This window comes from Pogoniulus pusillus, chromosome 19 (assembly GCF_015220805.1).
Source record: "Pogoniulus pusillus isolate bPogPus1 chromosome 19, bPogPus1.pri, whole genome shotgun sequence".
NCBI classification, from domain to species: Eukaryota; Metazoa; Chordata; class Aves; order Piciformes; family Lybiidae; genus Pogoniulus; species Pogoniulus pusillus.
This window is the reverse complement of record NC_087282.1, coordinates 12872705-12890430: the sequence shown is the minus strand read 5'-3', so window position 1 is coordinate 12890430 and position 17726 is coordinate 12872705. Positions and strand designations below refer to the sequence as shown.

The 17726-nt window shown below is 41.3% G+C and overlaps 1 protein-coding gene and 1 long non-coding RNA gene across 2 annotated transcripts in view; one reads left to right on the top strand and one right to left on the bottom strand.

The window, feature by feature from the left end:
• The window catches only part of LOC135183688 (uncharacterized), a 41497-nt gene extending 24139 nt beyond the window's left edge, over positions 1–17358 (top strand). The window contains exons 3-4 of the long non-coding RNA XR_010305654.1: positions 11335–11442; positions 16826–17358. This is a non-coding gene — a long non-coding RNA (uncharacterized LOC135183688). The remainder of the gene's footprint in view (positions 1–11334; positions 11443–16825) is intronic.
• On the bottom strand, positions 796–14630 carry LOC135183687 (homeobox protein CDX-4-like). The gene is made up of 3 exons (XM_064158883.1): positions 14198–14630; positions 4231–4376; positions 796–1047 (listed from the first exon to the last, which is right to left on the bottom strand). The coding sequence occupies exons 1-3, from the start codon at positions 14628–14630 to the stop codon at positions 796–798; spliced, it is 831 nt and encodes a 276-aa protein (XP_064014953.1).
• Positions 17359–17726: the final 368 nt, after the last annotated feature.

Here is a 17726-nt window from a genome sequence, read left to right as displayed (position 1 = left end):
CCCCCACACAGTTTTGCCCTTCTTAGTCTGACTTGTTTTTTCTTCTACCAAAAATATTGGGTCAAGATTCACAGTTCCAGGATGATTTCAAAACATTGGTGGTAGGATTGAAGAGTGCATGCTTATACCAGTGTGTGGAACATTGGAAATCATACCCGTCAAGCCCCCATAATTCCCAAAAGCTTATCCCTAACCTTTGCCCTTACCATGCAGGGAGTGCAACTACCACAAGCCAAGCTTTCCTTCAAATGGGTCAAGACACGGAAGCCACCTTTTCATTTATCAAGATCCATGTGTAAAGCCCATGGAAGTGAGATTCCATGGCACCTGTGTGGAGATCAAAGGAGAAGGGATATGCTCTTTACCTAGAGGCAAGGGACAGGCAGAACACTGGTGGTCCAGCTGCTGTTACCACCTCAGCAATCTGGTATTGCCTGGGGCCCATGTTGTGTTTTTCTTTGCCTACAGTGTACTGTGACAAGTGGCTGCATGTGGTCCTCGGCTATCCTCCTCCCAGTGCCTGCCTACCTGCTGTATGGCTGGAGGGATGCTTGTCTGTGGCACAGACCCATGACGTCCTCCTGCAGAGGCTCCCTGCAACTAGGACTCCTGGCACACAACAGTTCCATTGCCCTTGGGGGCTTACTGTGTCCTGCAGACCTAGCAAGTGGCTCTCGAGTTGGGAAGCTTATGTGCACAAAACTGTTGTGCTGGGGTCTCCTCTGTCTCTGATGCTGTAGTGCTCCATGTACTGGCAGTTTTTAGTGTTCATTGTGCGGTATATCCCCAGCAGCCTTACTGAGAGGCCACTACTTGCTGCAGGTTCCCACTGTGCTGCAAACCGTTCATGGGGAGCGGTGGTGGTGGAGGAGGAGAGAATAAAGAAGTAGGCATTTCTGAATGAGTCTGTGGATCAGGAACTGGCATTGGGCTCACAGAGCCAGAGTCACTCTGCATGGAGCCAAGATTGCTGCCATCAAAATGAGTCATTTTCTTCTTCATTAGTTTTCTTTCTTTGGCTCTGCGATTTTGGAACCAGATTTTCACCTGCAGAGGGGCAGAAGAAATTTCTGTTTAGTTGCTAATAGAATGTAATGTGGTCCTTTGTGTACATAGTGAGGGGTCACAGGTAAAATCAACTGCATGAGGACCAGTAGGAAATGCAACTTGAGACAGCAGAGTTATGTGGTTGGTTTTCATACAGCTCTTCTTCCATATCTGGTAATAAAATATCTATTAATAGCTTGGTAAAAAGAGTTTTCCAGTCTTACTTTTCTTTTTTAGGAGGTGTTTCTTTTTTGGAATGAGCTTTGATTATTTTTTGTAATTACTGGGTTTTTTTTCTTGGTACAAAATCTAGTCATGTGCCATAGTGATGGTCAAAAGACTTGGAGAGTAGCTTTATACTGAAAACTGTTTGCCCTAGTCAGGGCAAGTCAAAAATCTGTTACCAGCCTACAAACTGAGGCTCAACATTAACAACAATTGGTTATGTCCAGTGTGCAAGGCAATGGAGAATTATGAACACAATTTCACCAGTGCAGTAATTTCAGCACACAGATTTACTTCAAAATGTGTAAGTGGTGCCTTAATAGCTAAAGGCCTCTCATTGCATTCACAGATGGAGCCAGAATCTGCTGCACAGTCTGCTGCTCCACACCTCAGCTATTGCCCTGCCACAGAAATGTGACAAATCTTTGGGAAGAGATGAAGCAGCTAGTGGAGAGGATATGGGGTTTGATTAGGGTAGGACAAGTGAGGACATGAGATGAAGTGGATGAGTGATAGTAAAGCAAAGGAGAACTTGTTCAGATGTGAAAGGGTGAGCGTTCTGTGGCAACCGAAATATCTTTGAATGTGAATCCTCAGTGCTGGATTTAAGGCAGTGCACACCAGCTATTGATCCTTGGAAGTGGCTCTGAGTTATGTCTAGACAGTGCAATAAGTCAAGCTACCTCATTTGGATGTGTCATGTTTTCTTGCTGGTGTTCAGATGGCAAAGGAAACACTTTTGTCACCATTTGCTGTAACCCAAAGAAAAATCAATAGTTTGCTGAGCAATACTAATTTGTTCAGTTATCCTTGGCTAGAAGCTAGAAAGAGAAATAGAATGATGATCAGGAAGGAGGTAAAACAGTAAGAGATGATAACATCTGCTTCTACTAGGTTGTGTTTTAAAAGAAAACCACCAGTAAAGTGCCACAAAACTTCTTTAAGAGCCTCTGTGACGGTCTCTGTGTCCTTAGCCCTAAGGTATGACTGTTTTCTTTCCACAACTGAAGAATTCAGATACATGCAAAGCTCGTGGAATTTTTGTCTAAGTCCTAGGTTATCATCTGAGAAGTTTGACAGTTCATTTTGCCTCTTAATTTGGTGGTGAGATGTTGTTCCAGAAACTATGTACTATTAAACAAGTTTCAGACTCTCTCTTGCATTCTGGTTGTGCTCATGCAATCGAGTTTCACTTGTTGCATAAAAAGATGAAACAGCCTGAAAAACAATCTGCTCTCTGTTTCAGAATTACCCTCTGGCTTCAGTGTTTTTACCTGTGTTTGAATTTAGGGGATTGTTATTAAATTGGGAATGAAGATCTGCAGCAGTGATCCAAAGAGAATTTGGGTAGGGCTTCAAGTTCTTATGCCAATTACCAAATAACTACAAAGAAACACAAGTCTGTAATGTCAGACTAAAAGCTAATGTGGGCAGCTGCATCTGAAGTGTTCTTCAAATGCTGCCCTCCTCTTTTCAGTACCTTTTTCTATTCCTCAATCATTGTGCAAGTTACTCTTGCCCTGAAGTCTAATTTTCTCTCTTCTTTGTCCTCATCTTCTCTTTTGTTTCTAATCCTTCCTATATTAGCAGTGCTTTATTTTGCCTCATTTTTTCTTCATGAGGTATTGCATCTTTCCTTCCATATGTAAACAACTGTTCTTTGTCCTTTTGTCTTGAAATATTCCTTCCAGTGTCCTGGATGGGATTTTGCCATAGCCAGGAAAAAAGCTTAGCCAAAAAATCGTGCCAGATTCTAGACTGAGTGCAGTGGAACTCAGGATGGAATTTGATTGTCAATAATTAATTATGTTCAGCAGCAGATTGAGAAATATTTGCAAAATGGGTATTTGCTTCTCTCTTTCTGTCAGTGCCTTCAGTGTGTGCTAAGATAAGTGCAAGTCAGATGGGCAGTGATACAACTAGGTGGATTTTGGACTATCCCTGCTCAGTAGAGCATAATCCTCAGTGAATGATGCTGAGTGATAACTGACTGAGAAAACAGAGCTGTGATGCTCTGCAAACAGAACAGGCAGCAAATGAGCGTATTGTGTCCTCACATCTACCCAGAGAGATCCTTCAGTCAAGCTTTTCATTTTCTCTGCTTCCTTCAGTGTGTTGCATCAAGAAACTCTCGAATAGAACAGGACCAAACACAGGCTCAACCCATGTTGTGAGGGTCTGTGTGGCAGATCTGATTTGGCATCTTATCTTTGTGGCTCACAGGAGCCAGCTGAAGGGCTGGAGAGCCAGAGGCCACAGACCTGCCTTGCTTTGGTAGGGGGTTGCAACTCCATGATTGAAGAACGCAGCACAGAGTGGTGCCAGAGCAAATTGTGTCTATCTTTTGATCAGGAATGATTGTGTTTTGATTTATGTTGTGGGAATAAAGTGGAATGTGGAGGTTGTGGGGGGAAATAGGAGCAGCAGAAAGAAGTATCAGGTATGTAGGAAATGTTTAACAGAAGGTGAAAGGCAGGCAAAGAAACAAATACCATCTTGCGTGCTGTGCATACCTAGGATCATCACTTCCATTCTCTGCTAAGACTGACCTTGTTGAAACTGGTTCTAGAATTCCCACTGGCTTCAGCAAAAGCATGAATGACAGCAAACATTTCTAGCCCAGTAAAAGAGAGACAAATCCAGGCAGAATTTTGTTAATGCTTTCAAACTTGTTTCACATCCAGGACTGTGTACAAGACGAGGAAAAGGTCCTGTGTGGTTGCACAGCTCCCTGAGGAGCTCTGAAGTGATGCTAATGAGCTGTTTAGAGATGAGCTCATACAAGGCTGTCAGACTGTTCAGCTGGATACTTTGAGTTCCTGTGCTGCAAATGGAACCCAGTCCTGTCCGTTGGTCATTAGAGTAATTAGCATGTTTATGTTCTTAACCAGCATGTTTAGCTCCTCTCCTGCTATAGTAGACTTAAAGGAAATCCTGAATGGGTGAGCCATACTCTACCTGTCTCTCGGAAAGTCTTAGGTTTGCAGCAAGTTCAGACTTCCTCCTGATTGTAATGTATCTGTTGTAATGAAATTCCTTCTCTAATTCTAATCTCTGATGATCTGTGTAAACCACTCGGTACTTCTCTCTTGTTCTTGTTTTACCTGTTTTGAAAGAAGAAGACATTGCTTCAAGCTGGAATTCTTTCACTTTAGTAACACAAAATAACTGGGTTTACAGTTGAAAATAGATTTGTGGCTATTTTAGGCCTAATTCTCTATGCACTTACCCAGAGACTCCCTTGACTCGGTCCTGCTTTATAGTACAAGAGGTTCATACCATCAGATTTGGGGTTCACTCCTCAGTAAACAGATGACAAAATGCTTCTCTCATTCTGTAGCACCCTTGTGTTATCATTTGGTACAGGGAAGGCATTCTTGTGAAGAACAAGGAGTGAGGAAACCTGGATTCTGTTCACAGCTTTACTGCAAGCTTCCTGCCTGGTATGGAGTGCTCTTGTATCTCTGTCCCTAAATCTGCTTACTGCTACCTGCTTCGGAAGGAAATTGGGAAGGATATTTCACTGCAGAGAAAATACCAAGAGCTTCCAAGGTTCCTCATTTCCTGTTGCTACAGAAATTAATACAATATAGTGATTGTTACTGCAATTCAGAGGTTGTGGTTTTCCTTCATGTCTGGCACAGCCTGTCTGGCACTTGATAATAGCACAGGGAATAGTAACATAGATTTTCAGATGACAGTTAATAAAAAAAAGAGAAGAAAGCAATAATACTTTACAAAGGACATTGACCCATGGCAGAACTGCAGCATCTGTTCTCTTGCAAGCATCAGTGCTGTGTCCTTTCAGCAGTGGGCACAGCTGGCTGAAGCAATGCCCAAGTCGTTAAAAGGTAATGGCAAATGACATGAGCCAGTGAACACAGATGCAAGGAGCTAGGATTTTATGGATTCTATACAGGATCATTTATGAGGACAGAATGTGTCTGCAGAAGTCAAGAATAGAGAATGAGATGAGCTACTGATGCTTCCTTCCTCACCCACCTTTCCTTTGTTGTTAATGCACATATTAGTCAGTCACCTTGCAGACATCCACCCCCACACAAATCCAAAGCTCCTGAGCCTTCACCTAAAGTCTTCCTCCCATTTAAAGATTAGATCATTGTTGTGTTAAGACCAGTATTATTATGTTCACTAACTTGTCTAACAATTCCATGGGCTTCTTTTTCTGTATTTATACAGACATTTCTTCAGATGTATTTAGACTGTACATTGTCTGGCACAGAGAGTGTATTCTTAGTTGATTTATTTGCAGTGTGTTTAACTGTACCTCAAGAATTTTTATGTCCACGGTGGTCACTACAGTACAGCAGCCCCCTTAGACTGAGGTTCTCAAAGATGATGCATACAATGCTCAGGGCATACTGTGGCTTGCCACCTGAAACTGTTCCCTACTGCTGCAGATGTAGCTCAGATTCATACAACAGCTCATGCTGGCTTGCAGATCTTCTGAAAGGACTGTGTGGATGCCTAATTCTTCCAACCAAGGTTACTCAAGCCTGTAATTGTCACACTCCTAATAAGAGCAGGTAATTCTGAATGGAGAAGGCTGAAGTAGATTGCATAAAATTTCAGTCTCAAGCATCTCACTGCCCCACAGCAACCAGTTTCCCCCTGCAGGAGAAAATTGCTGGAGGTTTCATCAGTGGTGCCAAAGGCCTGACTTCTCCTCAGCCCCTCCTCCCATCTCCCCTTGCTTTTGAAGTTTAAGTAGCACCCGAAGATTAGAATTCAGACTATGCTACTGTAGTGGAATCTTGAAGTACTTTATCCTTTAATTCATGATTTCATTTCATGGATTTCCTATTTCTTCCCCCAGCTGTGGAGGAAAGTATCCTTGCATTTATAGCTGAACAGATCTGAAGTTAACATTAACACTTGCTGTATGGTAATGGCTTGAGAGCCACATCACTTTTTTCTCCTTCAACACTGACAGTCAGTCCTTTGTTGCTTGTAACAATTTTTGGCTCACTGAAGCCTCATTAAACCTTGGAAGGTTCTTCAGGTTTTGATCCTTTTTGTACTGTATATGCAGGTCCTAGACACAGAGCTGTTTAGCGTGGGAAATCCTTGGTCATTTCAATGCTGTGAACAAACAGTGTTAGCTCTCTGCTTCTGGGTAATAAGGCTGGTTCACCCCACTTGAAGGACAAACTTCTTTGGTATGAGGGTGCTGCAGCCCTGGAGCAGGCTGGGCACCCGGAGAGGTTGTGGAGTCTCCTTCTTTGGAGACTCACATGGACATTGTGATCTTGGGCAAGCTGCTCTGGGTGACCCTGCATTAGTAAAAGGGCTGGACTAGGTGCTTTCCAGACGTTCCTTTAAACCTCTACCATGCTGGGATTCTGAGATTCTGCCACAGGGATTCTCTGGGACTCTTCCTAGGTTTGTAGAAGAAGGTCTGCATCAGAATTTGATCCTTCAAGCTTCCATGCTCCATGGCGTTGAACCCTGGAAAAGCTCTATGCAGTGGGCATTTTCCAACTGCCTTGAGGGAGTTGGAATCTTTGAAGAGAGGAAAAAAAGAGATGTGTGTGTGCGTGTGTGTGTGCTCCTTGGCCCAGAGCTTCTGCTCAGTCCCTGCAGCTAAACCCACCGGGCCTCAGACCTGTGATGGTTCAGCTGGGGTGGGTCTATAGGGCCTTCTCATTTCACTGGCATGTCTATCCTTGCAAAACTGGAGTGAAAACAGCATTAGCCCAATTACCTTCGCACTGATAATCAAGTGAAAAGTGCTGTTAATTTTACAGCATTATGGTAAGAATTTTAGAGTCTCTAAAGAGCAGCAGTTACTCAGCGCAGTCCACATAAATACCAGCACATTTGTTTTCATTCAGTCGAAGTGTAAACTGTTTGTTTAACATGTGGTCACCTGTGGTGTTTAAATGCCTCACTTGATATTTTGTAACTTGTGATGTCTCTAGCCCATGCTTTGGTTCAGAGCTGTTTTTTTTTTTTCCCCTCTTTAAATGAGAATCTGGGGTCATTCTCTGCCTCAAAATGTTTAAAAGTTCTCCTTTGTGGTGTTAAGACTGAGTACACAAAGAAGCAACAAGGTGATCTTATCTTGAACTCCATTCTCATTCAGAAGCCATGGACAAATATCAAATGTTCTTCTATTGCCAAAACAAGGTGGTAAACGTCAAGATAAACCTCTCTGTTTCTGGTTTTAAGCGCTTAAACCCTCCTTATCTGATTAGGAGAGGGTTGAGGGTTTTGCTTTTTAAACTGAAGAAGAAATTAAATGTATGTGGAAAGCAGAACTTTCTCCCATAAACCCTTTTTCTTTTCCTGCAAGTAGCTTTCAGGTTATTTTTAGTAGGAATTGGAATCTCTGATTTCTTTTTGAAGGAGGTTTGGGAGCTTTCACTTCTCATTTCTTTCTCTAAAGTTAGTTAAAAGAGTAATTTAAAGAGTGGAAATGCAATGGGATCTGAAAGATAACAGTTAGTTCTGAGAGGATGCTTTTAGTCCTGGAAGAGCCATGTTTTAGTCTCTTAGGCCTTCACCCAGGCTCTCATTGATGTCAGTGAGAGTCTTCCTAATGCCTTTGTGGGATGCTGGCTTGGAATTAGCCTGCATATAGTGTTTTCTTTCAAAGGCAAAGTACACTTTTCTTTGCCAAAGTTAACAAACAGCAGCAACAAAACCTATCGTTTGGGACTTTAGCCTCTGAATTCCATCTGTTAGGTGGAATAGTTCCACTCTACCACATTCTGAGCCAAATCTTGCAGACCTTGTACTGGTTTTATTTACAGTGACACACTTTATTTCAAGGAGAAGTATTACCTGAGTAAAATTTGAGGTAGGCTAATGGATTCACCCCAGAGCCAGCAGAAGGATGTTCTTCACTTTTCTGTCTTCTTTAGGAGATAATGACAGAATTCAATGAATGCAATGATAGAAGTTAGCATTTTAATCCAATTCTTTAGTCAAAACCTGCATGTTTTGCTCACTTAGGTGAGTGAGGTTAACCAACATTTAACTTTCTAGACTTTTAGTTAATATTTTGTTAGTGACAATGATCATTTTAACCAGCAGTATGGTGTCAGTTTATTGGAAAGGTGTTCTGCCATGGACAGTTCTACTATGGAAGAGGTTATTAGTAGAAAGGTGGAAGGGAAAAATGAAACAAAAGAGCTTTGAGGCAGCCTATGAGGGCCTTTGTGGTGGGGGAGTGGATTTCCTGTTCTTAGTGAGCTATTAAGAACAGCCAGGTTTGCCAAAACCCTTTTTTACAAACAGAGACTATTGGAGAAACAAGAAATAATATCATTGGAAAACTTTTTCTGGGATATAGTTTAACAATCCTGTTCTATCACACCCACTCCAGTAATTTTTGTGACTGGCCCAGTTTTGGGTTGGGGGAAGGGAACAGCTTTCCCATTGGCCATAAAATTCACAGAGTATTTCTTCTGAAGACAATAAAGCTGGAAGAAGGCCTCTTTATTTGCTGTGAAAATCATCACCCTTTCCGGCAATATAACTCCTGAAGAAAAGAGGGAGAAGGAAGAGACAAGACTGCATATCAAAGCAAAGTGAAGTGTTAAAAGGGTCTGTTGCCTCAATATGACAGATAGGCCTCAAAACCTCAGACAATGTAGCCCAGGAAAGGGGAAAAAAAAAGCCCACCATCAGACCTCACAACTAGTTTACAAAGCAAAATACATTAACATTAGAACCAACCCTGGCCCCTTTTTTCAGTGTCTCCACTCTTAACTTTTCAGGAATATTCTTATCTACTGAAATTGATGCCATTCCCCAGAGCCAGAAGTTCAGACAGAAGATGTCATATAGCACAGAACAGTGTCTGATTACTGTTGGGTTACTTGCAACACAATGCAATCTGGATTCCACACTTCAACATGGTTTTAGAGGATGTTTATGTCTGTACTTGATGTTTGGAATTAGCTGAAGGCAGCTCAAAATAGGAAAACAGCTTTTTGACCTGAAGGTGTGCTTGGTTCAGATCTGCACCTTTATGTTAGCTTGGTATTAAGAGCAAGGTTAACATTACCTTTTGGTATAATAGAGATAGAGAGTGTCAGAGAACAGGGCCTGAAGTTTTGATTTGAGACTATATTTATGCACTATAAAAATATAGGAAATGAAGGGGACAAATTCTTTCTACACCTTACCAAAGGAACTGGACTCAATGAATCTCCAGAGGTCCCATCCAACTCCTACCATACTGGGATTCTGAAGTTCTTTCACTTAATTGAAGTTGTGAAGCAAAAGTAATTTTAAAGAAATCTTGAAGAGGGACATTGTGGTGCACATGATGTTCTGTAAAGGTGAATTAAAGAAATCAAGCCACACACTGCTGTTGTATAAAGAAAAGGTAGATGGATCCAATTCTGTATCCTAGGAGTAGCAGTATTCCTGCCAGAATGAGCAGGGCTCAACTGCAAAGTTGAGTGCATAAAGGTTTGTGAAACATGGTGAAATTCTGTTTGTGTTTTGTGCTGGGTCTCAATCATTTCTTCTTATACAGACTCAACAAAGAATTTCCCCTTCTGTTTTGTTGACTTCCATTAAAAATACTAAAGTGCTCCATTCTGAGTATGTTCTGCTGCTCTGCAGTAAAGCTCCTTGGCCACATTCTGGCCTTACCTTTGCTTGAGTAAACTTTTCTATTCTTTTCTACCTTACAGAAGTGACCGAATCCATAGCAGAGACTTTTTTTTTTCACTGTCAAAGCAATGATTAAAGGTGACCTGTCTGAATTTTGATTGGCACAAGGACCCAACCTGCAGAAAAAGGTGTATTTCTGAGTAGCCAGTTTAGGGAAAATCCCATTGCCAGTGACTACAGAATAAAAAGCAAAGGATTAACTGACTAATTTCCATTGTGTTGTATATTCTGTGGTTATTCAGCATCTTGCAGGGATGGCTTAAGAGGCTTATTTCTCTTCCTTAAATACGAGGGAATATACAACATTTGAGCTTTGAATGTGGAAGTTAAATGTTTATCATGTATCTTGTCATGATGCTATAAGCATATATCATCATCATCATCATCAGAAAAACTGTCTTAATGTCTCTAAATTTGTATTGAACAAGAATGATTGGAGAGTTGTCAGCTGCAGGAACAATCTCTGCTTCTAATTAATTTACCCCTGTTTGAGGCTTGTTCCCTCCCTAGTAATGTAAGTGCAGATTTTAAGATGTAATTCCAGCTTGGTGAGTGAATTCCCATTGCTGCTTGAACTGCCTGGTAGTTTACTGTGCAAAGCCTTTTTTTCCCTTCTGCACACTTTTACCCCAGGTGTATGTTGTTTTCTCACAGAGGCAAAAAAATCAAGTTTACTTCTGTGTGTGATCTGTACAAACAGCAAAATCAACAGGAGGGGTGCTGTGACTTGTTCTAATGTGAGTTTAATCTACTTTTCATACAATAATTTGCCTGTAGTTATGCATTGGGTGTATAATTGCCACCTCAAATCTCCAGCATCATGGCTTTGTTCTGTCCTCTGTCAACAATTCCTACCTGTTGTGGCTTTCCTCACCCTTTAGAAGTGGGGTTTAGGAGAGGGGACAGGAGCAATATAAGGTCAAAGAAGGGTCTGTTTCAATCAGTATTCTTGGCTGAAAACACCAGGTAGCTGCTCTTTTGTTCTTCAGGTGTTCTGAGTCACAGCACATTCTCCTGTTTCCTAAACACTCTCCTACTTGCACCGCATTTAGGATCAAGTCCCAAACTCTCCAGATCCAAAGCTGCAGGTAGAGAAGTTTAGAAATCATTCAGCTGGAGAGAGAATGAGGGACAAAAACCTCAGCAGGTCTTTTCTGTGGGGAGATACATTCCAAGAACTCTAAACCAGGATGGTCACATACTGAGCTAAATTAAATACGGAGCTTCTCCCGAGGTTCTAAGTAGCATAACCTTACAAAATTCATGTAACACCAGTTGAAGACATAGTTTTATAGTGGATGCTGGTTTTAAAACAGCAAAGTAAGACTTCCTTTGTTCCAGGTTAGTTGTGTGCAGGGAATGCGGCTGAGGAGGACATTTCAATAAAGTGTTTTGTTTGTCATCCGTCAGGTGGTGGGGCCATAAAGCACCAGTGAGAGAAGATGAAATCTCTGGAGATGGAAATGTCATTGATTCAGGGCCTTGTCTCCATAGCTGTTACAAGTCTGGCTACTGAATGTAAGTAAACCTTGGGAAGGAATCTCTCCTGCTCTTAAAGGGATGAGATTATAGGAGCAGTTCCAGCACACTTCCAAGATCGTCTTGCAAAAATCACTTGCCTTAATAATTATTGCTTTCACAGTGAAATAATATTAATAACTAGTATTTTGCAACAAGTAATGAACAAATAATGAAATTAGCTTGTCTAATTGGTTTCTGTTCTGACCACTTCAGGTAAGTCTGAGTGTCATTTTTTTTCCTCTTTAAGAACAGTGGCTTGTATTTATTTCACAGGGAATAAGGAAAGCAGTAGGTGTGATGCCTTTACTTTTGCCTGTATAAAACCTCTACTGAAGTTTTGCAGAGACAGAAGGCTAACACTCAGTGTGTGCATACAGCTTGAAGGATGGAAACCCCAAAGGATTCCTTCTAGGAAACTGTTGAGAACTTTGGTTATGGTCCAGCAAACAGCATTGGTACTTGCATTTAGCCTCATCACACATTTGGAGATGCTTACCACACTGCATCTCAGAAGCAAACTCACATGTATTCTTTGCTGAATCTGTCATAGCTGCTAGAGCCTGCTTTAACAAATTATTCTTGTTTTTGGGAAAGTGGGAAAATCACAACTGCTCTTGCTTCTAAACAGGAAAATCAGTGAATGGAAAAAAAAGAACTGACTCTAGTGAAGCAGACCTACTGACACTGAGCATGCCTGGCCTAGCAAAAGATAATAAAAGAAGGAAAGCAGCAGTGGAGGGATTATTTATCTTGACTTTTCCCTAGAGCACAACCCAATCCCTACAAAATGAGTGGATAGGCTCCTATTAGCTTCCAAGAGCCTTACATGTCTGCATGGGCATTTGAGAAGCTGTGCTCCTGTGACATGCTCATTCTTCTGTCTTTGCTGAGATGAAGGTGTTCAATATCTTGGGCCAGTCCAGAGTGGAGAGAGTCCCAGCACCACCTCCTTGTAGGCTTGAAATGTGGAAAAGTATAAAGCCCCAAGCATGCTTCTCAAGCAGGCACTTAGAATGTGGTACTGTCTATTCATTCTACCTGTCTGTCTATCTGTCTATCACAATATCTCCACTATAAAAGGGACAGCACAGACAGGTCAAATCAAGTCCTTCTCATCCACAGGAGCAAAAGGCAGCTAGGACAACAAGAGATGAGAAGTTTTTTTTGAAGAAGCATTCTGGCATCTGTAAATCAGATAATTCATGATCACTTTCATTGCCCTTGTAAGGACTACTCAAAAGTAAACTGTAAATTTTTTTCAAGGCCAGGCCTCTTTTGTTTTTCCTTGGTTAGAATTCAGGGAAGAAAAACAAACGCGAAAAAATCCTGAACTTTCTCCTTCACACGGAGTAGCAATCTACTCTGACTGTCCCATTGATTTCTGTGGGCTCTGTGGACTAAAGCTATGTTCAGCAGGAGTGAAGAAGACCTGTCTGTCCTTATAAATCAGATGTATTACTTGAATGCAGACAATTTTTTTTCTGTATAGTTGCTTTCATTTTTCTAAGGTGTGTTTTAGATAATTACTTTTCCATCAGAGACTGATTCTGTGCTGGCTTTGGAAACTCACAGGCGTGTATGGAAGAGAGCTGCTGCAGGAGGGAGGGCTGAAAGAAATAGAGCCTTCCTGGGATGTTAACACTGAAACACTGTGACCATCTCTTTATGGGAGGTACTAAGCAGCCTTGGTTTCTACTGATCTCAGTGCATGTCAGGGCTGCTCAGCACCTCAGAAGATCAAATGCTGTTATAGAGCTGACTGTGCCTCTGTTCTTTTCAGGCAGTTTCCCCACTTTTCCTTCTCCACTTTCTTTTAGATTTTTTTTTCCATACAAGATACAGATTTTTTGTTTTAGGGATGCTCAATATATACATTTGTTTTTGTTGTTCCTTATCACAGAACAGAACCTTTTCTTCATGCTTCATGACTTGTTTTTAGTGGTTAAATACAAATGAAGAATTGTTTTGTATTCAATTGTTTTGACTATTATGCAGCAGAGATTGATCTATCTCTATATTAACTGATTATCTTCCTGTGGAACTTTCTGTTCCTGCATATTTTGAGAGCTCCTACAACAAAGTGAAGCCTTTCCTTATCATTCCTGGTTTTAAAGCATTTACTCATTGTTTGATCTTGCACATCTAATTTCATTTCAGTGTCCTGAAGTTTGGAGAGGCTGTTTCTAACACAGAGCCTTACTTCCACCTCCTCTCAGTACTATATATATGTTTTACTTGAACTTTTTTATATGTATTCTTGGAAAAACTCTATATGTACTTAAGGAGAATAAGAACAGTGTAGACAGCAGTAAAATATCATGATTTCTTTCATCCTGCTTCATGGAAGGGTTGGAACTAGATGATCTTTAAGGTCCCTTCCAATACAAACCGTTCTATGATTCCAATCCATAAGATTCTTATTAGAAGTAATTATTTGATATCAGAAAATATTGTAATGTATCTGAAGTGAAAATTCTTCCTTGTGATAGGGTGTTGCTTTTCATTTTCCTCAGCATTCAAGGTCAAGAAAGAAATAGCCAGCTGATCAAACCTAGCATCCAATAATTTAACTCATATTTAACTGCTACCAAGAGAATTCTACAGAGCAATTAGGATCTTCCTTTGTTAAACTGGATGCTTCCCTCGAAAGAGAGGAACTGGCAAAAGAACCCCATACCAATCCAATCCAAACCAAACCCTAATAAAGTGCAAAGCAGTAAAATCTCAGTGTAAAAGCTCAGATCCCTCATACCTGTGGAAGTGGATTGCACGGTTTTTCTCATCCATTCGTAAGAGCTGTGCCTTTGGCTGTTCGGAGAGATTTGCTGTGTATTAATTGTATCTACAGGAGGTAACCCCCCAGATGCAGTGGGATGGAGGGAGCTGTAATCAGCAGAACTGTAGGAGACCTGTCCCGGGGATGAGCCGTTGATGTGTGCAGCTGCAACTGTGCTGGAGGGTCCTGGGCCGTAAGCATTCCAGTCCTCCCTCTGTGGGCCATAGTGAGATCCCCAGGTTCCTGCAAGCTGGCTGTGGCTGTCCAGAGCTGGCACATGATGGTATCCCATGTAGTCAGAGTAAGATGGAGTAGACACAAAGTTTTGCACTGGCAGGTTGTTGTTGCTGCACCTTGCAGATCCTGGATACATGCTGGTCTCTTTATCCAAAAGGTAGCTCACATACATGATGCTCACAGCCTGGCTTTGTCTTGCTGGGACATCCTGCTCCTCGCAGTGTTTGTTTGATCTCTCTTCCCCTCCTCTTTCTTTCTCTCTTTTCTAGCCCTGCCTGGCACTATAAATGACTCATGCTAGCCCTCATGTCCCTTTACTACACATGATTAACAATGGGTTTACCAGGTGCTGGTGGTCACAGTTTACTAAGGTCTTGCCTGATGTCACAGATAACTGCCTGCCCCAAAATTACATTTGCATTCAAATGAAGGGCTGACCATGCAGGCAACCCCACCTTGCTGCTAGTTCTTGTGCTTCCTTTCTCACAGATCCTTTATGTATCACCATCCTGGGTCTATACCTCTGAAAGAAGTTTGGAGTCTCGTGGTCCTCAATTGCAGATGTCATTCACCAATAACCGTCCAGACAGTAGAAGCAGCATTTTTCTTGAGCAGAACCTAACTTCAGGGATTAGATTTCATTAGTTAAAGCCTGGTATCAGCTAGTCCAGTGGTCCTTTTGTTAGAATGTGCTAGATAATTTTCTTAAACTGAAAACAAAGCACCGGGTCAGGCTTTTACTGCAGCTCTTAGTTTCTCACATGAGCACTCTTCTTGACTTCAGCTTTCAGTCCATGTGGGAGAGCACTTAGAAACCACAGTGCTCTGACTGATTTTAACATTACAAAGGATATACAAGGAGTCTCATAGTCATTTTGAGCATTTGTTCATACCAATAGTCTTGTTGATGTTAGCAAGCCTATTCATGAGCTGGCTGCTTGCCACAGTGATTGAAGTTTCTCTACTCTGACTTCCAATGTTAACAGACAGAGAATCTGTTATTGAGAGAATGCAAGATTTGTCACTTTCCCCCTGCTTATGTCTTGTTTGTGATATTGAAATGAGTGGTAGTTCTCCTTAAAGGTTTTTCTCTTCTCATTCCAGTGCTTCTTCACAATAAGTAACACTTTTGCTTAGAAACAAGGGGACAAATTTTACCTTTTTTAGCTCAAAAAAGCAGTTTCCTAACTTTCAGGAGCGATCCTACTTTTGTAAGTAACAAACTTCCATGAGATGATCTATAATCAGGAGCAAGGAGAGAAAGTGTTGATTTTTTTTTTTCAGTGAGGTAGGTGCCTTGGCATTGTCTCTTAATGAGAATTCTCTCTGTTTTCATTCCTGCTCCTTTAATGATGTGATACTTAATTGCACCTTTATTAATGAACTAACTTGTTAAAAGGATTTTTTTCTCCCTTAAACAGGTGCAAAGTATAATGAGGTTTTTCTTTGTTCTGAGGTGTATATTTTTGTTGAGAGTCTTTTGCACTTTAACACCATTTAAACTTACAGGTTCCTCCTCTGGTTCTCAGGAGGAATGAATCACTTTGCACACCTGACAACGCTATGGTGGCTCCCTTTTGTGAGGGAATGGTGTCCTCAGGCTGTGTTCATAAGATGGGCTGTGGCTGTAGCTGTGGAAAAAAACTTTCTTTTTGGTTCAGGGCTAAGATGCCTCCTCTGAGTGTTTGTTAAGATTTGCCTCTTGTGCACTGGGGCAAAACTCACGTGCTTTTACTTGTGAATTATTGTAAGGATTTGCAGCATGATTGTTGAAAGATGTTTTAAAAATCGTTAGATGGGGGGAAGTAAGCAGAAAATTCTGCTTGCATATGTGAGCTCCTTCAGTGGCCATTTACACATCTGTGACAGCTGGCCATTCAAAATGACCAAGCAGAGCTGCTGGTACAGACTCCTTAAACCTAGGGAAGTTAGGAATCAGTACAGCATGTGGCTGAGCAGCTCAGTACTCCTCTATCAGCAAAATAACTCATTTTGTCTAAGTATGGACTAGGTAGGTCAAACTTGATGGGGCCTTGAGCAGCCTGATGTAGTTGGAGATGTCCCTGTTGACTGAAGGGGGGTTGGACAAAATGACTTTTGAGGGTCCCTTGCAACCCGATGCACTCAGTGTGTGTCTCCAGACAGCCTGTGTTTGCAGTTGCCAATGCAGTGGCATTTAAATGGAGCATGACCTCTATATACCATAATTTTTATACTCCAGTGTTTCACTCCCTATCTCAGTCATTGAGAGCAGTGTTGGTTGCTTTGTAGCTCTCAAATTCAGACTATATCAAAATAGCAGCAAAGAAAGAATTTTTACAGCTTTTTGTTGTTAACCTGATTTTGATTTCCCTTCCTTCTCCACAGAACTGTTGACAACTTATCCTTTAAAGCATTCCTACACCTCTCCTGAGTGCAGGTGTACCAATAAATCAGCCAGAGGAAGAAGCAACATTTGGTCATTTGCAGCAGCTTTAGTTGTAGCCCTCCAGCTGTCTGAAAAAATGTCTAATTATGACAAAACTTCTCCTGCAGGTCTCAGCTACCTAATACCCAACAGCACAAAACCCTGCAGAGGGGCTGGGGGTTGCTTGCATACTCTGGATCCTGATCTGCCCTTCTTCCCTGTTCAGCAATGCTGCATCCCCTGGACTGTGATTGTGCATCTGTTCTGCCACATTCTTGCTGAAGAGATGTTTTGATCTATTTTTTGACATAATGGTCTAAGTTGATCCATGAAGCTGACAAAAAAAGTCAAATAATGTTCATGTTTATTAGAAAAAAATAGTAATTATGAGATAATTGTGATGCTTTCAACTGATCTACATTGACACGGAAGGAGATTGTTTCCCTTGTTCCATACTGCTTAAAGAAAGTACTTTACAATATATGGTTGTTAACCTGAGAGTACTTCACTCTTCTGGCCACATAGTGGGGCCAATATGCAGCAAACAGCTTTCCAAGTACCCAAAGCTGGACTGATTTTATTGTTGCTGCATTTTCGTTTTGATCAGTCGAAGTTTTTTCATTTGCATAATTTCAATCTAACCAAATATTGAGCCACAGTCTTTAGACTGAGATGTTTCCAGCTGCTGGCTGTGTGTGAATAGTCACATGCTGATGCAATTTATTTAAAATTAAATGCTTTTATAAGTTCTCAAACAAACTAGAAAGGGATTAGGGTCTGAGTTGCTTTTTGTACTTACTAGCACAAATATGTGTTAGTAGCAGGTGCTGTCTTGGAGAGATCAGTCTGTGTGGAAGCCAA